The 23,118-nt window shown below is 49.8% G+C and overlaps 1 protein-coding gene across 4 annotated transcripts in view; it reads left to right on the plus strand.

The window, feature by feature from the left end:
• Positions 1 to 22,816, plus strand: part of LSAMP (limbic system associated membrane protein) — a 1,028,525-nt gene extending 1,005,709 nt beyond the window's left edge. For all 4 annotated transcript variants that reach the window (XM_009675203.2, XM_068958854.1, XM_009675202.2 and 1 more), the window contains one exon: positions 15,223 to 22,816. In XM_009675203.2, coding sequence (XP_009673498.1) covers positions 15,223 to 15,320 — 98 coding nt within the window. In that variant the 3' untranslated portion in view covers positions 15,321 to 22,816. The remainder of the gene's footprint in view (positions 1 to 15,222) is intronic.
• The last annotated feature ends 302 nt before the right edge of the window (positions 22,817 to 23,118 follow it).

Below are 23,118 nucleotides of genomic sequence, written 5' to 3' on the forward strand. Positions count from 1 at the left end.
ATTAGTCTGGGAATGGGCTGCAGGAAGCCAGTATGGCTCTCTGTGCCAGTGTTACCCGTGCCTGGGCCAGCACACCAGCATTAAAGCCATGCTTCAACTTTTGAGGCTTTAAAGTGACCAGGAGTCGTGCTCTGGAGTTACACACAAATCCGCACATCTGTGCTTTGATGAGAACTACAGATGACACAAAGTAATATTTGCTTAGACATCCCTTTAGAGACGTGCACCAGTCTGTGGGCCTGGCCATTCTCTGATGACATCTATAATCACCAAAACACTGAAAGAAGTGCACAGGCATGTTCACACAGCTCCCATGACATAGACACTGTATTTCTCACTGTTCGCAAGCAGCCTTTGCCAAACGCTGGCTAAAACCTCACCCATGGTTCGTTCCATTCCTGCGCCATGAGGGATGGGGACAAGGGGCCTTCTAACCCCACAGGGGCTGTCTCAGCCAGGGTCGATGCAGGGGAGTCTGCCAAGAGGAGTGGTGGCTGTGAGAAGACTTCGAGGACAGGTTTGGGGGAGAGGAGGGGGCATGTCACACAGTGCTGCTCTTGTAAACCCTCGCTAGAGGTACTGGAAGGGAGGGACTGTAAGGGCAGAGGCAGTGATATGACGGTGCTGCAGCCTAGCACACTGCTGGCCTGAGCAGGTGGCCATGGTCCTCAGAGGTAGCAGAGTAACCTCAGGCATCCTGGTCACTCTCTACCCTAATGTAGTTCTCCTCCTGTTCCCCCTCCTGCACTGACCCCCTTCCTGGTCACCCCCCCCACCCCTGGCCACCCAAATCTTTGCTATGTTGAATACCCAGAAAAGCGTGTGGAAAACCACTGCAAGGATAAAGTGGGTAAATAAACATACATAAAGCTGATGAAAATATTAATTTTTCAAGAGGCTCAAGAGCTTCCGATTAGCAAACTGGCTTCCTTCCGTGTGTGCTCGGGTTGAGAGGGGGCTATGTTGTCCGTAGCTGTTCCCTAATGAGAAGGCAAACCGTATGCTATTGTCACCTTTGGTCTGCTGAGGAGAGGGAACAGTGCCCTACACGTGTGCTTGAGGTCCGAAGAGGGGAGGGATGTCCGTATCTTCAGAAAGTGTAAGCAGAGAGAAAAAACTTAGCTCTCCCCTGTGAGCCTTTGCTATGTATTTTTTGGATTTTTTGCTTGTAGATGAGAGTCTTCGACGAATGGTTTGAAGACAAGGGAGTTGGAAGTAACTGATTCTGTATCAGTAGTTTACCAAGTGTTTTTAAAAAGAATCTCCTGCAACTGTTCAGAGAATGAAGAGAGTGGGAGACTAGAGTTTTTTTCTCAGCTGTGAGATAATATTGGAACTTTTTGATATCTACAGCACAGATCTGGTCATGAAATAGCTGTGCAACTTTGAAACATATTTGATCTTCTAGTCACTACCAGCCTCACTGATCAGGATAATAGTTCAGTTCCAGAAGAGCAGTACTGTAAACCAGCTCTAGGATAACTGGTGTAAGCAGCCATGTCTTGAATACCATGACCTTCTTAGAAAGACAGTGAGAAATATAATCACGGGGATAGTCTTTAGGCCTCAGGGAAGGATGGGTGAACTCCATTACAGAATGAATCTTCACTAAGACATGAGGAATGATAGATGAGTAATTAGTACACCATGAATAGCTCCAAAACATAGGGAAGAACTGTTTAGTGCTAAAAAACCATGAGCAAATTCTGGAATACATTAAACTGCGCTAAGATTGATGGACACCAGAGACATTTCCTTAATCTTGTTGGAGAGTTGCTGGAAGGCATTCTCCCTAGTTTACACAGTGGAACTTCTGCTTCTAGAAAAGCCAGCTTACTGCTGGTGCAGTCAGAGTCAAATTTTAATTACAGAGCAGAACCCCTACCAGTAAAGACCCCACAGATATTAGCTGGTGTTGAAAATGGGGTACAAGCAAGTAATGAACAAAACAGTTTGAACATTAAGAACAAGGAGTGCAAAACATGTCATCCTCTCCAAAGGGGAGGAGGAAGGAAAGAAGTTAAAAAAAAAAAAAAAGCCAGACAAACCCTAGCAAGTAGAAGCTGCTAATCCCTAAAGCCTCAGAGTAGAGTGCAAAGCCTTGGAAGAAAGAAATTAATAACTTTCAAAGTATGACCTTGAAAATGGAATTAACAGTATTCCTTCCTTTTAAGCCTTCATGATAATAAAGATTTCATCTTCTGAAGCCCTGGCAAGAGAGTCAACAGACTAGAAAAATGACTTCCTGCAGAGGAGCTGGCAAGTGCAAAACCTCAGACCCCTCCAGGCCCCAGGGGAGTGAGATGAGAAAGAGAGACCTGTATGTTGCATATCCCCTTTTCCTCCTCCTTCTTCTTTAGTTATTTTTTTTCATTCCTCGCCCCCCCCCCCCCCACCACCACCATTTTTGGTCATTTCCTTTGCTCAAGAAGCACAACTCCAGCCTTCACAGTAAGCAGAATTAGCTTGTCAACAGCATGGAGCCCAGAATTGCTTGAGGTGGAAAGCACTTTGAAAAACAGCAGTCCAGCTCCACTCAGGTTACCATCGCCCCTGCTTCCCATCACAGACAAGTTCTCCTAGCCTTGCCATGTCTCCACTTGGCCTCACCCTCGAACAACGACGGATGGGAGTTGATTCTCCTCTCATGCTTGGTTTTACCTTGCGTTCTCTGGCAGGATCCCAAGGGCAGGTTCACCAAAGCACGTAAGGAGCCTGTAGCTCTCCGAAGCCCTTTGAAGTGACTCTGTGGGCTCTCCTCCATCAGCAGACATACCAAGTCCTGGACTGCTGTTAATGTTTCTCTTAAATAAGAGAAAAATCAGGCCCCTGCTATCTCTTTTCCTATCTCCGTTTTGTTTTCCTCAGATGAAGGGGCCCAAAGCCTAGTGGGAAATTTCATATTAGTGAATGTGAATCACACAGGCCATTTCTGTGTAGGCAGCTACATTTTTCCCTTTAGGTGTGAGCCAGGAGCATGTCTGCCTCTTGCTTACAGCTCAAACCACCCTTTTTAAAGGTCTGTATGGGGAATCCTGAAAGTCATAGGTTCGATTTCTGGTGGCAGCGATCATGTTATTTACAGCATTTGGGTGCCTGGCTCTGTGCAACCAAATGGATTTGCTTGTAAGTCTGGCCTCATCTGTCTGTTAAGCGAGGGTTATGTGGCATGGCAGATCAGTCTCTGTGGCTTCTGTCCCATAGATCCTCACTGCTTATAGACCCCATTAGATCTCGGTGTCACCAGGCAGCTGAAGGAGTGCTCTCAGTGCTGCGAAAGGGAGCTGATGGAGCGAGGGGACAGAAGGAGGGCTCTCTCTGTGGGGGAGGTAAGGTGGCTAGATGCTTTACACCATATCCTACAACCTCTGCTTCTTACTACTGTCACAGGCAGATGACTTTTTGATAGGGATGACTAACCAGCTGGCCAGATTTCTCCCCTCTCTCTGCCCCTCCCTCCCAAAAAGAAGTGTAACCAACTCAGGAGGAATGCTAGCCTGAAGGCAGGCCAGAATAGGATGAGTACTGCTGCATGGTGGTTGTGGAAAGACGCAGACTGGTGGAGATCAGATTCTGTGCCACACAAACAAGGCCACAGTGGGCTGCCCCTGGCCTAAGTGGCCCTGGGCATGCAGAATTTGGCACCCCTTCTTTAGCATGGTCCCATGGGGGCTTTGCTAGTAGGTCTGTCTCTGCAGGGCCCCACGATTTTCCCGCAGATGGCCATAGCCACTAAGCCTGGGCAGTAATGCCAGCCAGTGCTCTTTCTTTGCGGATACCACGCAGCTAGGGAAGGACATTGGTGTGCAGATCTGCTGAACAGGCCTGAGCTGATTTAGGTCCAGCTGCCATCTGGACTAAGAGAGAAAGGGGGCCAGTGCCTCTGGCTAACCAGCTACCTAGACAGACTGACAGACTCCACTGGGGAGCAGGCGCCTTAAGGCCTTCACCTGGGTTCCCAGCTCTTCTCCTGGTGTCCACAACAGCTGCTGGAGGCTCTGGCAGCCCTATCCAGCCAGGGGCATCTTGCAGGGCTGTGAGCTGGGCTGCCCCTTCCCCAGCTCCGCTGCTTGACAGAGGGTAGCGCTGGGCCCCGCAAGCCCCTAGATGCTTTTTCCCATTGGTTTTCCGTTGCCTTTGGCTGCCATCTCGTGGAAAAGAGGTGTGTGACCACCTCAGACCCCGGGAGCATTTGCACAGCATTTGCCCAGTGGTGCAGCCAGAAAGGACTTCATCCCTTCTGCCCCACACGCCCTCCCCCATGCTGGAGCTCTTGCTGCAGATTTGAAGCAAGTGGAGGTAGCTGTTAATCTCAACAACTGTCCTGTCCCCGTTTCAAGGCAGAAGGGATTAAAAGCAGAGCCTGCCAGTATATGCGTATGTAAACCAGGGATTTTTTTATGGGGCACCCGCAGAGCCGAACCAGAGGGCTGGTGCTGTACGCTTGCACGCCAAAGGATCACAGCACCCCTTCGCATCCTGCTCATTCCCTCTCCCATAGCTTTTCAACAGCATTTGAGCTTCACCCGGCCCCACATCCGTGCTGAAAGAAAGAGCTCTACAGGAATTGCCATCTCCTCTATTTCTTCTGCGGTTTATTCTTCCCTTTGCGTTTGTGGTGCTAACTAACTCCCTCTTCCCATGGGCATCATTCCCTTCTACCTGCCTCTCCCTCAGCATTTGTGCTTCCCTACACCTGATCTGGACTTGCTTTCCTCTTCTCAGAGGCCCCCTTTCCCAGCGCCTTACCTATCCAACTTGCATGCTCACAACAGCTCCTAGGCTTCTCCGCCCCAGCCTGGGCTGATGATATCTTCTACTTTTGCCCACTTCAAAATCCTGAGCTGAGTGTGCCCATATTACCATTTCAATTACAGACCTTCTCTGGTATCGTTCCTTGTGATGTTGCCAGCCTTACAGGGGTGCAGGTGTGATGTTCATCGTATAACCTGAGTCCATATTATCCCTTTCTTGTATCTCCAACCACAATGGCCTCTTCCATATGCCACTGACGTGACATCAGCTTCCACCCATATTCATCATCTTCTCATGCAGCCCTAGCCCTAAATGGGCGCTGGACCCTTTGAGGGGGCAATGCCAGCCATGAAGCAGATGCATAGGCCTCCCAGGCAGCCTTCTGGCCTTGGCCACTAGCTGCCTGGCCCACATTTAGCCTTATAGCATTATAAATTCATGGCCTGAAGGCAAGGAGAAAAAGCACCATTTTATTCAGCCCACAAAGCACAAACTTAGAAGTCTGCTCCCCTCTCAGTGATTTCTGCAGCTAGCCTGGTCTCTGGAGATTGAGCCTGGGCCACAGAGGAGGCACCACTGGACTGTTAATTGCTTAGGCCTTAGGGGCACCATATCAAGTGTTCTCACAACAAAATTGTGCTCCCTTTAGCCTCCTGCATAACATCCCTTGAGGCCTCAGTAACGGCCATGCACCAGGTTTGGTGGAGAGACCTGCAGCTGTGCAATTCAGGACCTGAGCATTTAGTGGCCTCCAGTCTGTTAACAATGGTTAGCTTCTTTCTTAACAGTTTCCTTGACAAAAAGCTCATTGGCCTGCTTCTCATGAAGGCTTCAACACACCCCAGCTAATTCTTCCCACATTGAGCAAACAAATTCCTCAGCCTCACTATCCTGCAGTTAGCAGAAGTGACTGCAGAGCAAGGAATGACCAAGGCAGTTTTCATCTAGCCAGTTTGGGTAGCAATGAGTGACAGGCAGTGTGCCAAGCTTTTTGTTAATATCAGGAGCCTACAACCACAGTAGAGCATAACACCCAAATTTAACGTGTGGGTGTAATATCGCTGCTGGCAGCTGACTGTCACTGTGCACCTTTAAACCTGAGGTATTTTGTGGATACGGAAGTGTTCAGGGAGTCTAGAAGTGACCAGACAAGTTCAGGGAAGGAAAATTGAATCTACTGAGTACTATTAAGTGCAACTACAACCAGTTCAGGACAACTCCAAGCCAGCGGAGGCTCAGAGAGTATTGCAGGCCAGTGTCACGACATGCTAGCCCTGTGCTTGCACCCCACCCCACCCCCCGCCCTCCCCAGGGACCTACTTGGGATGGCACTGTGGGTTAGACAAGACTTTTGATCTGACCCAATATAGCTGTTCTTCTCTTGTGGTGTGCTCCTGGAAGCAGGCTGGTTTTAAGGAACAGAGCAGCTCTCAGCTTTACTATCTTGCTGGGTTTTTTTCTGCAGAAGTGAGAAGCATCTTGCTTCCCTCCACCCCCACCATCTCACCCAAGTCCCACCACCGTTCTTCCCCTATCCTTTTCTACACCATTGACAGGAATAGGAGCAGTTCATGAGCCATGCCCCCCCCCCCCCCCAAAAGGGTGGGGTAAGGTAAGGCAGATAGATAGTTTTACTAGCTTTTTAGCTTTTGCTGAAAGACCAAATTCCTACATCACTGCCAGGCTCTGCGCCAAAGTATCAGAGCAGAAAAACACTCTGAGGAAGAAGCATCACCAACTTTCACAGAATCACAGAGTGACAGAATGGCCAAGATTGGAAGAGACCTCTGGAGATCATCTAGTCCAACCTCCCTGCTCAAGCAGGGTCACCTAGAGCAGATTGCACAGGATCGCATCCAGGACAGCTTTGAACATCTCCAGGGAAGAAGACTCCACAGCCTCTCTGGGCAACCTGTTCCAATGCTCTGTCACCCTCACAGTAAAGAAGTTTTTTCGCAGGTTTAGGTGGAACTTCCTGTGTTTCAGTTTGTGCCCTTTGCCTCTTGTCCTGTCACTGGGCACCAGTGACAAGAGTCTGGCCCCATCCTCTCGACACCCTCCCTTCAGATACTTGTACACATTGATCAGATCTCCTCTCAGTCTTCCCTTCTCCAGGCTAAACAGGCACAGCTCTCTCAGCCTTTCTTCAGAGGAGAGGTGCTCCAGTTCCCTAATCATCTTCATAGCCCTCTGCTGGACTCTCTCCAGTAGTGCCGTGTCTCTCTTGTACTGGGGAGCCCAGAATTGGACACCGTACTCCAGGTGAGGCCTCCCCAGGGCTGAGTAGACGGGGAAGGATCACCTCCCTTGACCTGCTGGCAACACTCTGCCTAATGCAGCCCAGGAGACCATTGACCTTCTTGGCCACAAGGGCACATTGCTGGCTCATGGTCAACTTGTTGTCCACCAGGGTTCCCAGGTCCTTCTCTGCAGAGCTGCTCTCCAGCAGGTCACCCCCCAGCCTGGACTGGTGCCTGGGGTCATTCCTCCCGAGGTGCAGGACCCTGCACTTGCCTTTGTTGAACTTCATGAGGTTCCTCTCCGCCCAGCTCTCCAGCCTGTTGAGGTCCCTCTGAATGGCAGCACAGCCCTCTGGGGTATCAGCTACTCCCCCCACTTTAGTATCATCAGCAAACTTGCTGAGGGTGCACTCTGTCCCTTCCTCCAGGTCATTGATGAATATATTGAACAAGAGTGGACCCAGGACTGACCCCTGGGGGACACTGCTAGCTACAGGCCTCCAGCTAGACTCTGCACCACTGACCACAACCCTCTGAGCTCTGCTGTCCGGCCAGTTCTCAATCCACCTCACCATCCACTCATCTAGCCCACACTTCCTGAGCTTGCCTATGAAGATGTGATGGGAGACAGTGTCAAAAGCCTTGCTGAAGTCCAGGGAGACAACATCCACTGCTCTGCCCTCATCTACCCAGCCAGTCTTTCCATCATAGAAGGCTATCGGGTTGGTTATGCATGGTTTCCCCTTGGTGAATCCATGCTGACTGCTCCTGATCACCTTCGACAGGCCTGTAGTTCCCTGGGTCCTCCTTCTTGCCCTTTTTGAAGACTGGGGTGATATTGGCTTTCTTCCAGTCCTCAGGCACCTCTCCTGATCTCCAGGACCTTTCAAAGATGATGGAGAGTGGCCTAGCAGTGATGTCCACCAGCTCTCTCAGCACTCGTGGGTCATCCCATCAGGGTCCATGGACCTGTGGGTGTCATGTTTGCCTAAATGATCTCTAACTCGATCCTCCTCAACCAAGGGAGAGTCTTCCTTTCTCTAGACTTTCTCCCTGGTGTCCAGGGTCTGGGATTCCTGAGGGCTGGCCTTAGCAGTAAAGACTGAAGCAAAGGAGGCATTCAGTATCTCTGCCTTCTCTGCGTCCTCTGTTGCTAGGGACCCTGCCCCATTCAGTAGTAGGTCCACATATTCCCTAGTCTTCCTTTTGCCTCTGATGTATTTGAAGAAGCCCTTCTTGTTGTCCTTGACATCCCTTGCCAGATCTAATTCCAAACAGGCCTTAGCCTTCCTTGACACATCCCTGCATACTCTAACAATGTCCCTATATTCCTCCCAAGTGGCCTGTCCCCTTTTCCACATTCTATATACTTCCTTCTTCTGTTGGAGTTTTGTCAGGAGTTCCTTCTTCATGCATGCAGGTCTCCTGCCCACTTTGCTGGACTTCTTCCTCAGAGGGATGCACTGCTCTTGAGCCTGGAGGAGGTGATACTTGAATATTAACCAGCTCTCCTGGACCCCCCTTCCTTCTACCTACCCCATGAGATTCCCCTAAGTAGGTCCCTGAAGAAGCCAAAGTTAGCTCTCCTGAAGTCCAGGGTTGCAATCCTACTCATTGCCCTGCTCCCTCCTTGCAGGGTCCTGAACTCCACCATCTCATGGTCACTGCAGCCAGGGTGGTCCCCAACCTTCACATCTCCAACCAGACCTTGTTTGTTTGTGAGTACAAGGTCCAGCACACCTCTCCTCATTGGCTTCTCTGCCACCTGTGTCAAAAAGTTATCATCAATGCTTTGCAGGAACCTCCTGAACTGTTTGTGCCTGGCTGTGCTCTCTTTCCAGCAGATGTCAGGGTGATTGAAGTCCCCCATGAGAACCAGGGCCTGTGATCGTGAGGCTACTTCCAGCTGTCTGTAGAAGGCCTCACTGACTACTTCTTCCTGATCATGTGGCCTTTAGTAAACCCCCGCAACAGTGTCACCCATGCCCTTTAATCCTTACCCATAAGCTCTCAACTTGCACTTCATCCACCCTTAGGCAGAGCTCCACACATTCTAGTTGCTTCCTCACATAAAGAGCAACTCCGCCACCTCGCCTTCCTGGCCTGTCTTTCCTAAAAAGCACATAGCCAGCCATGACAGCATTCCAGTCATGCGAGCACCCTGTCTCTGTAACTGCAATGAGATCATGGCCCTGCGACCACACACAGATCTCTAATTCTTCCTGCTTATTCCTCATGCTGCGTGCATTGGTATACAGGCATTTCAGAGAGCCAGTCGAGCATGGAGGTTTCTCAGGAGAGGTGCAAGAAGATCCTCCATAACCATGTCCCATGCTGACTCCCCTGGCTGCATGCACCCACTGGAGGCATCCTGACTTGAGCAGTGTTTTATTGACTACCCTGTCTCTATAACTCTCCTCTTCCCCCATCTTTCTTAATTTAAAACCCTCCTTACCGAGCTGGCCAACCTGTTGACAAAGACACACCTGCCCCGCTTAGTGAGGTGGATCCCATCGCTCCCCATCAGCTGTTGATCTTCAAACAGGGTCCCATGGTCATAGAAACCAAAGCCCTGTTTCCAACACCAGCGGCACAGCCAGTTGTTAACCTGGAAAATCTGTCTACTCCTCCTCCCCTCCTTCCCCCTCACAGGCAGGACTGAGGAGAAAATGACCTGGGCTCCCAGACCCTTGTCTACCATCCCCAGAGCTCTGAAATTCTGTTTGATGGCATGCAGTTTAACCTTGGTGTCATTAGTGCCCACAGGGAAGAGCAGCAGAAGGCAATAGTCCAATGCATGGACAAGCCTTGGCAGTCTTTCCATGATATCTCTTATTCAAGCCCCTGGCAGGTAGCAGACCTCTCTAAACAAGAGGTCAGGTCGGCAGATAGGTTCCTCTGTCCCATGCAGCAGAGAGTCACCCACAACAATCACTCATTGCTTCTTCTAGGTGTTCCCACAAAACAAAAAATGCTTTCTTCCTTCACAATTAAAAAAAAAAAAACACAAAACCGTTTTCCTCCTCAAGCCTTGTTCTCAGAAACAGCAGAACTATTTTGGCTGTTGTTTTTCCACTTAAAATCAGCCCGAGGCAAACACCCAGCATGGGAACATTCCACCTGCACTATTAATGCTTGTAAAGTGATAAGCAAATAAGGCCTTATAATGGGAAAGGTCAGGCAACCTTAATAATAGCTGGTGCCACCGGCCCTGCTTGTAAGGTTGATAAAGCTCTCATAGCGCAGCCTAAGCAGGACACTTCACACGAGAGTTTGCAGCTGCTCTTCAGCTTTCAGTCGAGTGGAAGGGTTTGTGTGCAGGAGGGTGAGGCACCAGGTGAAATCACTGAAGTTTGCTCTGGCCTCACCTGCCCTTCCACGCCTAGAGATGTTCTCCCGCAAACGTCGGGAGAAGACTCCTGGAGAATCTCTATGCAAGGCTGGTGCTATTGCATGCATGAGGGCAGGAGCAGCCAGGTCACATTGGCACAGCTCTGTCTTTGCTGTGGTTAAATTTCAGGTAGGACGCAGATAGCCACAGGACAAGGGGGTGGGTCAATGGGCCTCACATAGTTCCTTTCGATGCTCATCTACTTCTCTGTACAACTTAGCCAAGAGTACCTTGTGCTCTAACACTAATGCAAATCACCCAGGCTGAATGTGCAGCATGGATATAGGCTCAGAAACGTGAGGCATAGTGCCCCATGAGGCTGTTGTAGCACAGTTAGTCAATGTGGCAGCAGTCCACCTGTATCTGTACCAGATACCTAACTATTTGTATTGATGAAGAGAAGGGCAATCATTTTGCCTCTGCCAGTTTTCACTTTGTTCCTTCCTGATTTGATTAATGTGATTTGACTTGTTGAGCCCTTTGGGCTGTGGGGTTCTGTGAGGTTTTATTTGTGAGATGCTGCCAAGTGTTCACATTAACGCATCACCAGAAACCCAATTTCCTTCCCTGGCTACAGGAAAAGAAAACCCGCTTCAAAGTTATTGCATGGTCATGAACTCACCAGCACTGCCAAATTGCAGGCGAATGATTAGCCCAGGAGATTAGCTTGCAGAGCAAACTCCCACAGCGCGGCCTCAAGGTTACCAAGCTGGGAGACTGCAGAGAAAATGACAATTGTTTGCCAACCCCCCTTGTGCCCTTTAAAAGAGACAATTCTTTGCTTTTTGGCATGAGTGAACACAGCCTTTGCTCATTGTAAAGGTAGCTGTGCTCTGACTCAGGGGCCAAGTGCAGTGGCCTGAGTCTGAAGCTGGGCTGAGCCAGCTGTGAGCGCGCCCCTGGCTGATTCAGTCGGGCAGGGTAAGGTTTTGTTTGCTTTGCCCCTGGGGACTGGCGATGAAAGGTATTGCTGGCGTACAGGTGGCAGCAACCCACCGAAAAGCGGACAGCAGTGCGCGTCTGCAGAAACGCTAGCCACTGCAGGGGGAGCATGTGCTTCCAGTCATCGCTGCCCGCCCCGCTCCGACAGCCCCGTGTGCGCGGAGCTGCGGGCACCGGGCCGGAGCCCCGGCGGCTGCCGGGGGCGGCGGCGGCCGCGGAGCGCCCGGGCGGCCGCCAGGGGGCGCCGGAGACTGCGAGACGCGCGGGTGCGCGGGTGTGTGTGCGCGCGGGTGCGCGCATGGTGGGGGGGGTGAGGGTGCGTGTGCACGCGTGTGTGTGTGTGTGTGAGAGACTGCATGGGGGGGGGCTGTGTATGTGTGTGTTGGGGTATGCGTGTGTGTATGTGTCGGCGGGAGCTGGGTGTGCATATGTGTGCTTGGGGGTGGGGGGTGTATGCGTGTTTTGGGGGGGTATGTATTTGCATCTGTGTCCGTGGTGGGGGTAGTGGGGGGGGGGGGTGTGCATTTGTGTGTGTGTGCATTGTGGGGGGGGGGGACTGTTTGCATGCATATGTGGGCATGGTGGGTGGGTCTGCATATGGGGTGCGTGCATGTGGGGGGGGGTGAGCACACGCGTGGTGCGTGTGCATGCATGTGCGTGGGGTGTGTCTGCCTCCATGTGTGCATGTCTGGACATGAGCATGTGTGGGGGGATTGTGCGCGCACATGGGTGTGTTTATTTGCAGGATGTGTGTGTGTGGGCATGGGTGTCAAACACATGTGTTTGGCGTGTGTGATACCTACATGCTGCTGCAGGTGGGTTGGCCTATGCCTAGTGTGGACATTCGCTCACTTGATTGCCTCAGCATCTCCCCATGAGCAGTGTACACATACATGCGCAAGCGTATTCACACACACACACACACACACACACACAGAGCAAGTCATGCAAACGTGGCGAGTGAGGTGCAGCTATGCACAAGGACTAAAGGTGATATAATGAACTGAAAATAGCTACTATTTCCTGCTTAAAGTATCACTCAGAGCATGAATTTTATTCTCTTCTAACGTTTTTACTCACTTCTTTTTTTTTTTTTTTGAGTTTTGAGTAATTAGTTCCCCATAGCTTAAATTTTCAAGGTCTTTGAGATTTGTTTTGGCTTATGTCTTAACCTCCTGCGTTTTAAAAATACATGTTAGAGTAAATTTAGCTAGCGCTCCTGTAACACGCAGAGACCACATACAGCTTCCAGGGTTACGTGCAGGTGCTGCGGTAAGCTTGTTCCACGCTCAGTCCCAGGTCTTCAGGTCAGCTTAGCATGGTGTCTGGCACCCTCACAACCATGCACAGGCTGCTAGTACAAGCAGCTGTTTAGTATTAGTATATGTTGTTATCATACAGAAGATCGCAACTGCACGTGGAGGGGCTTGTGCAACCAGTCCCACCACCTCATTGCTGCCTGCAGGGAGCTCAGCAGAGAAACATGGGAGCGTACAACTCGCATTGTTTTTCAGCCGTGGAGGTGGGAGCCCCGGCTCTGCAGATATCCACAGGCTTCATTACGCAAGCTCAAGCTCACAGACTAAACTGAGCATGAGCATGAACAGATGCTGGGGTGGCCCTCTCTTTCAGCTCTTTACTGTACCATACATCATATGCACACACAGCCCAAAGCCATGCCCTGACGTGTATTCAGCCAGCAGTGCCCAAGCAAGGCCAAACATACATAGACCCCTGCAGTGCTAGGTGAATGTTGCATGTCTCCAAATGTGCTTCCCTTTGCTCGGTTTGCATGCGCGCCCTAGAAGAGTGGCAAGGAGGGGGTTGGTGGCCATGAGACCCCTTGCACCTTTGTTAACACAGTCCTGGGCAGGTGCAACAGTGTAGCTCTCCCAGCTGCATCCATGTAGGTCTTGGACAAGTAGTATTTTAGCCAAATAGTAAAAATGTGATGCTTGAAAACTTTAGCGGACAACATACTCTGGTGGGTTCCTGCTGATTTGCTGGGCCAGGTGAGTTGTGCTTGGGGACATCTCAGCTGCTAACTTGGGATGCAAATGGTCTCAAACAGGACCCCCTTCCCCAATTAGATAACCAGGGCACATGCTCTCTCTGAGCAATAGGTCCAGGTAGGTGTCCTATCTGAACTTGAGCGTTTCCAAATTCAGAGGGGAAAAAAAGTTCCTGTCACCCAAAACAAGTAGCAAAACCTAATCTTGTATGATTTGTTTGGCAAGCCACAAAAAATGAGCTGGGAATAACTAAAATAAACCATAGATGGAGTATAATTCATCCACACAATTCAGCACCTACTTCTGTAGTAAAGAAAGAATAGGATGAGGGCACAAACAGCTGATCCAGCAAGTAAAGGGCTACATTAGGAAGAAATCACACAAATGGAAGTGCTACAGAATTTCAGGTACTCCAGGGGCATCTTTCTTGGATCTGCTTCCTTTTAGTCACCAGCTAGAATTTAATAGCGACTATGTTGCTGCATAAGTCTGTGGAGCCAGTGCTCCACCCAGCAGTGAAGGGCTCTTTGTCTGTTAAAGTCTGTAGGATGAGAGATGGAGCAGTTGCACCTCAGTCCCACTGCACTGAGCTGTCCTGAAAAGGGTTGTTTTTTCCTCCCCATGCTGTTAGAAATAGCTCTGTCTGTCTAATAAGCATGTCTTCTTCCACAGCAGAATCAGTCTCGATGTATAGGCTCACACCCATCTCTACACTTTAGCATCTTCCTGCACCCCTTCTGTTTAAAACACTGCATATACATATGCATACATATATATATATATATATATATATACACACATATATATATAGGATGAGCATGCATTTATGAAACCACAGCCATGTACACCTCCCTGCCCCATTATAAAGAAAAGGCTGCCAATGCTTAGTGTTGCAGGATGAATTTAAAACAGCATCCCTGCCTTAAAAGCCTTCCAGAAAAGGAAAAACCCATAAATGAGAGGATGAATGAGAAGATGTCAGGAGTGTTAGCACTTAATATTCCTGGAGCGAGTCTGCATTATTTGTTGCTGCGGCAGAGCACTCCCTCCCTGCTCCCTCTGACCGCCCCATGTGCATGCGTACACACACATGCACCCGGGTTCGTTTCCCACCCTTATGAAAAAGCAAAGCCTCCCTGGCACACCCTGCGCACTTGCCCTGGAGGTGCCATGCCACAGGGCCATAAACGTTACAGTGAAATCACCCTTCATCCCAATGGAGAAATAAATAATTGCAGTGCACCCCCTGGGAGGGGAGGCATCCACTGATTGGGCCCATGTTTTATTGATTGGACCGCTGTGATGAATCAGCCCCTGAGGAGCCGGTGTCTGGCTGCAAACAGACACTCGTCAATGTGCAGAATTATAACGAGCCCTGGCATTCAAGGGCCACCCCAAGGTGGAGGCAGAGCAGGGAGGTGGCGGGCTGGAGGCAACTGGAGCTCGATGGTGCAGAGGTGTTGGCCAAGCTGCCATGCAAGGCGGAGAGCGTCTTCCAGCGAGAAGGCCGTGAGAGGTGGGATGGGCCCCGTTGCCGTGGGAGTGCATTTCCCCCTTACTCCAAGCCTGGTTTCTCTGAACTGGGTGTTGCTTTGGGAAAGTTGCACAAAGTCAGAGCCTTGCACAGGAGGGGAAGCTGGAGGGGACCTGGTGGGCTTGCTGGGGAGAAGCTCTGGGGAGCTTCCAGTTACACCAGATCAAGCTTCACCCAAGTCCTCACCCATGATGTCCTTCCCGCTCTGTAGCCCCAGCCCCTTCCTGCAGGAACAGCCCCAGAGCCGGCCCTGCCTTTTAAGTGTACAGCTACATTCTTGTATAACCCTGCTGTCTCCACCCCTCATGTAATCTTGAGCTCTTTTCTCTTCCTTCTCGCACCCTGCAGGACCCGGCACGGGGAGAGTAGACAGCGGCTCCATGAGTTTGGCCGTCCCACTGTGGCTGCTGGCAGCATCCCTGCTCTGCCTACTCAGCAAATGTTAATACAAATCAGAATTTAAAATAATAATAATAATAATAATAATAATAATAATAAAAAAATCAACACGACGACGACAACAACAACACACAAAACAAAATGCGTTATACAGGAGACAGAGCAAAGAGAAGTGAGAGAGAGAGAAAGAGAGAGGACTGTTTCTTTCACAACTTTTGTGTGTTCAGGAGCGAAGAGGGGGGAGAGGAAAACTCACAGCAAAGACGACTCAGCAACATTTATTCTGAATTCTGACAAGCCAGCTGTCATGTCATCGACTGTCTAGGAGGCAACACGAAGCGAGAGAGAGAACAGGGTACCAGCAAGGATTGTGTTGCCGGAGGATGCTGCAATGTAAACAGACCAGCAAAACCCACAAAGCCAATCAAACAGAAGATCCCTTTTCTTTTCTCTCCTCCTTCCTCTTTTCCGTAATTCCTCACCTTTCTTCCTTCATCTTATTTCTTTCTTCTGCTGAAAGCAGTCTTTGCTTCGGTGATTGTAGCCACTTAACGTTTTGGATGCCCTTGGTCATTTTTGTGAGCTGATGCTCAGCCAGTTCATACTTCTGCAAAATAGAAAACAAACTAACTAAAAAAGCAAACAAACCCAGAGCAAGCCATCTGAAGCTCTCTGCACACTGGTGTCCTGTGAAGAACCCCTTCGTCTCTTCAGTTCATCCTGTGCACCAGGCCCTTGCTATATTCCTTCTTTCCTGTACCCTCCTCCATGCAGCACCATGCTCTCTGGCCTGAACTAAAGCTGTCAACTATACTAAAAGCATATTTTTATTTTTTTTAAATTCTCTTCCTCTCCCCCTCAACCTGAGCAGGTGTCTTTCTCTTTCTCCAGTGTGTATATCTGTGTGTGTGTGCGTGCATGCATGTGTGTGTGTGATGCGCGCTCTCTCTCTCTCTCTCTCTCTCTCCTCTCTCTTTCTTTTTCTCTCTCTCCCTTGCTCTTACTCTTGCTCTCTCTAAGCATGCAAAAGGAACAGTCCATGTGTACATATGCTCATCCTGCTGTAGATAATGTCCTGCCTTGTAAGTGTGAGACACGATGCTGAGAGATCACTCAGGCAGAGAAGAGGGGTGAGGAGAGCGGGGCAATTGCGACACAGATTCCCACGGCGTTCCCTCTCCAGCCTCCTTGTTGGCTTTTTGACTCCTGGCCCTCTTGCTCACAAGAGTCAGTCTGCATCCTTTTTTAACCTTTTTTTCTCTCCCACCAGCACCTGCCTGGCACTCAGCCTTCAAGTATCAGCGTAGCAGCTTCTGCTACGTACGAGTGCTCGCACATGTGTATGTGGGTGTGTGCATGTGTGCATTTGTCCAGAGAAGGAAAAGAAAGCGAGACTGGCCTGCAAGACCATGGACAGCAGAGTGCAAGTGCCCACTCCTCCTGGGAAAGGGAGGCTGGGCAGGTGCAATATGAACGATGAGAGCTTGGACATCGCTGAGCAACCATTCCTGTAGGTACAGCATGCATAGGAATGGTGCCTCAGTGCGAAAACCACAATGTGGTCATTCCTAACCATTTGGTATAGATGCAGAAATAGAGCCAATACCCTTTTCTATTGTTGTTCTTCTGTCCTCCCTGTTACAAAAGGAAAAGTAGTCTATGTAAGGGTGAGAGCGTGTGTGTGCATGTGTGTGTGAGTGCTCACTGCTGCTGCTACAAAGCTCACTTCACAAATCACTCATTTTAAACAAATTGGATCAGAAATTTTCCAGGACCTGTGAATGTAAGAATAACAGCAAATATCAGGTCCAAAATCCTGGGCTTAGGAAGAAGACTCTTCAAGTGGTGCAGTGAAGAAGTAGGCAATGCCATTCCCCTTGCTTTTCTCTGGTCTTGTCTGCGGAGCACTGGTCTTGGTGGAGAAGGTTGTTGCTTGCCATCACCCTCCCCATGGCAGAGCTGTGCGTGGAGGTAACAGCCAGAGACGCTCTAGTAACTCCTGAGGGGCAGAGCAGGTCTGAGAGCAGGCCACCAGAAGCAAGGGTAAGAAAAATAATGACTGGTGGCTGGAAATTGCCTTTCCAGCAACAGGTCTTCTGTGGGAGACGGAAGGAGCAATGCAGGACGGTGAAGCCAATAGGCGCATGCTGCAGTGCACTGGTGCAGGAAGGGGCAGCAGGACAAAGACTGTCATGTTTCCTGCCTAGAGTCACAAGCCCGAGCATCTGCAGCAGAAAAACTGATAAAACCTGCATTTTAGTAGTAGTAGTCTTTTTTTTTTAATGGAGGGGGCAGGGAGGAACTGGGGTTAGCCAACAGAAATCGCCTAATGACCCCACAACAGTACAACGGCCTACACGTGTTTGACACCACCAAGTTTTTAAGACCCAACAAGTTTTTAAGCACCAGCATGCTTGCTTGTCTGGCTTTGCCCTGTCAGTCTTACAGTGGCAATGTGCTTGGCAGCCAGGCTCATGCTTTCTTGCAGATAGGGTGGAAATAGCTCCAGCCCACATCCAGCCCTGAGAAGTGCAGGGAGGGGTAATGCACCAGGTGATCCCTGCCAGGATGGAGAGCGTGAATTGCGCTCTGAGAGCTGGGGTCCATCTTTGCCCAGCTCAGGCAGACGCTACAAAGATGACACTGCACTTGAGTGCTGGTTCAGCAAAGCTCTTGCACCTTACTCTGTGGCGCTGCCCATGCCTGCCCCCACACCCCAGCCTCTGCTGAGCTCAGCTGTTTTTGGGCAGCAGCAGCAGGCAGGCAATTAAGTTGGCAGCCAGAATGAGCGAGGAAATATTAAAGGAAGATAGACATGAAAGGCTGAGGTGTTGGTGATGGCAGGCTTGGCTATAGTTTTCCTGCAGTGGATTTGGATGTTGGAAGCTATGCTCCCCTTCCTTGTCTCCAAAATCATATCTAGGAGTGTTTGTGCTGTGATGCAAGAGGTGAGACCTGGGCAACTTGAAAGTGTTTGAAATCCACCAAAGGGGCCTCGGGATGCAAGGTGGTTCTTCCCAGCCAAGGCAGGTGTTGATGGGACTTGGGACTGCGCCTTAGGAGACTGACATGCTAGGGCCCAGGAAAAAAAAATGCCCTGCATCCTTCACAGTATCCAGACACCCAAGTCCTCGTTCCTACTTTTCAGGAGGGCTGTGTCATTTGATGTCTTAGAAATAACTCCAGATCCCCTGCTGCAACAGCGCTCCTCTCCCGCTTCAGCTATCTCTGCACAGCTGCAAGTAGGTACCGTTCCCAGAAGCTGGGGCTGGAAGCTGTCCCTTCGCCAGCAGCCTGGCCCAAGGGAAAACACAGCATCGCTGACATGTCTCATTCTCAGCACTGTATCTGCACCTGGATTTATTGACGCAAGCTCGTTGCCAGGAGGTGGGCAGCTTGCAGTGGCTTGCTATCACAGGGCTATTCCTGGGTTAAGCCCCCGTTTTCTTTAAGCTGGGGTCAGTGTCGAGCTGCTTGTTGTTGTAAGGTCTGTCCTGCATGCTGTCCTTCAAATGCGGTTTCGTTACTGTAGGGTCACTCCTAGTCACGAGGCTGACTTGCATCTGAGCATGACTGGCCTGTTGGTCACAAGTGCTGAGTTCCAGACAGCTCCTTGTGCTGCATCTTTTCTAGTTTGGGTATTTTGAGGGACTAGCAAAGCATATAGGCTTTTGGTTTAAAGAAAAAAAGCATATTACTAAAAACAGGACACCCAGTTTTTGAAGCCATCTACCTAGTAGCTAGAGCAAACAGCTACAACCCTGACATGCAGTTCTAGTCTTGCCTGCAGGACTTGGGCAGATCTGTGCCTCAGTCGCATGTCTGTGAAACGGGGTTAAAAAGGCAGCTATTTGCAGACCTGACTGAGAAAAGCCACAAATACAAAGTATGACTGTTATCTGCAGCAGTGCTGGGAGTCCCACTCTTGGAAATGTCTTTTCCTAGCAGGGCTGAGGAAGCCGTGGGTAGGTTGCAGCTTGATTTACTCTCAGAAGCTAATCCTGTGAGCTCCTGTGTGCGTCACAGGATGCTACGAACATCCCCATGTTTCTCCTGAATTCAAGCAGGGTTCACTCAAAGCATCTGTCAAGATGAGAGCTCGAATGACCATGGGAAACACAGGCAAGGTCAATTATTTCTCTCCATTCTCTTTCTCTCCCACCACCCTTTGATGGAAATGTTGCAAAGATATTTCTCATGTCTCAGGCCCTTTTCTCTAAAGCTGTTTCTCCTCCTTGTCTCTACCCTGTGTTCATGGTCCTGTCCTCCCCATCCCCTCCAGAAAAGCTGTGCTCCTGCTTCCTGCTGCCTCGGAGCTGGCTGGGGAGTGGGGGGAGAGGGGAGTTTGAAACGGGACACCAGTTCCTTGAGCTTGTAGGTGTAATTGTGTTTGATTGATGGAGGTTTAACATTTAGTGTTATAAAAACAAACAAGCAAAAAACAAAAAGAGGAAAAAAAATGTATTTCTTCTACCAGTTTGTAAATATTACGAGAGTTACATGAGATGTCTGGTAATGTCCAAGCAGGGGAACAAAGACTTAGATTTAATGTATGGCCCCATACTTGCTAGCAGATTTCTAACCCTTTTCAGATGACCGAGAGGAGGGGCAAAGGCAAGTCTTTCTGAAAGGGACAGTGGAAATACAGCTACCTTGAGCCACAAGAACTCCATGCATGACTGTAGCATGTTGTTTGGAGCGTGTATCTGGTTAGCTGAAAAATGAACTGCTGGGAAGGTGACGTGAGAATCTCCAGCCAACACCTGCACCTTAGCATTTGTGCTCATTTTTGTGTTTCCAGCTCCGCAGCTTGCGGGTATGTTGCTCAGTGATGCACCCCTGCTTTCTTCACCAGTGAAGTTGTGTCACCCCATGCTAGCACCAAGTGCATGTTAACGTGCCATTCATGAAGACTTCATTGGTGACATGCATTGTGTCGAGAGTTAGTCTTTGTCTGCACACCTTTCTCATGCCACTGACTGTTCATGGTTTGGGCAGATTCACTCGTGTACGGCTGCCTGCCCCGATTTGGAAGAATATCCAAGCCCCATCAACTCTTCTTTGCCCCAGATGCACCCAGGTCATGCCCCCAAGCCACCTGAGGAAACCACTGTGTGAAAATGCAAACCCACAGCTTGGACAAAGTTGCCATCAGTAGCTACACAGTCTCCAGGCTGGGTGGAAGCTGCACATCTGGAAGGAAGTTGGGGATCAACAGTGAGTCCTGACGATTCAAGAGCATTTGGGGAAGAGGAGTTGGAAAATTGCAGGAGCTACTGTTGGTGTCCCTCGCAGCCCTGCCTCCAAGTGGTGTTTCAGTTTGATCTTTGTGTAAGGCTTTACTGCTTCATCCTTTCTGATGAGGGAATCTAGAGGGACAGGGAAACCACTCTTCTCCTCCCAAGCCTTCTCACGCATCTGCTGCCTCTGCTCTGAGCACACTGACCCACAGACCAAATCGTCCTGGTATGTGGCACAATGTAGCAACCAACACCAAGGATTACCAAATGAGACAGTCCTATGGAGGAGACACTAGGGGGTGGGCAATTCTTTCTCTCTCTCTCTTCTAATGGTGCACGATCTGACTGCTTTTCTGATTTGAGGACATAAAAACTTCTTGAGTGAGGGTTGCCAGGTGTGGACCTTGCCATGAAAGATCAGAATGTCAGGAAAGGAAGTGACAGAGCAGCTGGGTGATAACATCCAAGATGTGATGCCAGTGGAAAAGGTTAGGGATGAGCGCTGCCCATCATCCATGTGTGGATCTCCCAGGCAAGCCAGCAAGGACACCATGGCCTCGCAGTATTAACCTTAGAGAGACTTCATTTCCAAAGGGATGCCCAGAAGATATTTTTTTTACTGCAAGACTCCTGCTGACTAAGAGCTGTGTCACACCACTAAAGCCTTCTCTTTTCCTCTTTGTAATGTGCTAGAAAGGTATTCAGGCAGCTCCTACATGCCTTCCCCCCGCCTCCCCTCCCCACAAAGTTTTGCTTGATGGTTGGTTCCTGTAAGGCCAATCTTTAGTGTTTGCTTGTTGAGTTACTATAGTCATCTTGGTGAGGATATCTTGGTATGGTCCTCCATATATCTGTGGCTTGGGGAGATCTGTGTGGGGTAAGGAGTCCAGGCAGAGCTAGGCTTGGAAAAGAGGAGCAGCTCTCCTAATTAGTCCAAACAGATGGAAAGCAAAAGGTGCTTAACTTGTTGCAGGTTCACGTTAGCTGGTGCTATGATGACCTGTAAGCCATAAGACATACCAGGGCAGCAGAGGAGGAAGGGGCAGTGCACATCAGGAGGACATGACTGCAGAGAGGGTGGTAGGGCCACGTGCACAGTCAAGCTCCCAGAGGAGCATGTCTGGGGGAAGGAGCAGAGATCATCTCCATGAAGGCGGTGTCCAAGTAGGGCAGGGACCTTCTTTCCCTTCCTGGGCTAATTGTGCATCTGCCACTCACCTCGCAGTCCTGCAGGGCTTGCATGCCACCCTGCAGCGGGCCTCGGTGAGCAACGTGGAGTGAGATCGGAGGGGTGAGCAGCCGCTCCCACGGTCACTCTGGACTGGACCCTGAAGCAGGCATGTGGATGTACCCGTATCTATCATATAGCCCACATATGGAGACAAGGAGCCAGGCCACCGGGGAACATCAGTGAGGGCAGCATCTCCCAACCAGGGCTGTCTTTCTTCTCTGAAATTATGACGTTTGCTCCCCATTTCAGTTACGTGCACACCTGTAACCTCTACCGCATACATGCTACAGTCGTCCTCTCAACAAGCATACAGACACTCTCCTCTTCCATGTCCTCCAGCATACATGCAGCCAGACACACACTCCTCTACTTGCTTCCAGTGATTGCTCCGTCTGTGCATACCACTATGTTGTGACCGCCTGAAGAAACCAGGAGAAAGAGTGTGTATGTGTGTGTGTGTGTGTGTGCAGGCACATGGGTGCGCAGGAGCACATGCACGTGCGAGAAAAGGGAGGAGGGGGTAAAGAACAAGAACCTGCCTCCAAGATGCCACCGTCACCTCCCCAAATCTTCCTACTTTCCCAGCTGGAGCCAAGTTTCATCCTCTAGACCTTAAGAATGAAGGCCAGTCCCTTCTTCTTGCTACACAGTGGGGTGGTTAGAACTCTCCTCATTAACAGTGTTATATACATATAAATATATATATATATCTATATCTTTATATATATTTTTCCCCAGCACTGTAGACATGAGCTGAACTTCTCTTTAACGAAACGAGAAAATGGCCGTTTTATTTTTTGCCATTGATTTGTTTTTGGAACTAGCTCTGCGAAAGAAAATTTTAAAAGCGCAAGTGTGTGTGTAAAGGAACTGAACAAAAAGAAAAAGCACCCCAACAAATGAATGAACAAAACCCAGTGATGACAAGAAAAAGCTTTTTATTTTTTCTTTTCTCAATGTATTTAACTTCTGTTATCTCGTTTCTGTTTCTTTACATGTATGAATGCTCTGCTCTTCTGTGATCTTAAAAAAAATACAAAAAAATACAAAAATGAAATAAACGTGAAAAGGAGGTAATGTTTCTTCATTTCCCCTTCCTTCCTTGCATAACCTGGCTCATCTCCTCTTTGATAGCATGCACTAATGACTTCCCTCCCTGCACTGGAGGACACGGGTCAGGCTGCCCCATGCCTCCCCTCCCCCTGGCAGGGGGTTGGTAGAGGAGGCAGGGCAAGGTGGCCCCAGGGCTGCAAGCAGGGGAGAGCAGGGGTGGCTGGAAAGTGGGCTGGGACTGGGGGTGCTGGGTCAGACCAGGCCCTGGGGTGCAGCAGGACACAGTGCTGGAGAGGCCAGGTTTTATGATGGGGAGGAAAA

Source organism: Struthio camelus, chromosome 1 (genome assembly GCF_040807025.1).
Source record: "Struthio camelus isolate bStrCam1 chromosome 1, bStrCam1.hap1, whole genome shotgun sequence".
Taxonomy (NCBI): Eukaryota; Metazoa; Chordata; class Aves; order Struthioniformes; family Struthionidae; genus Struthio; species Struthio camelus.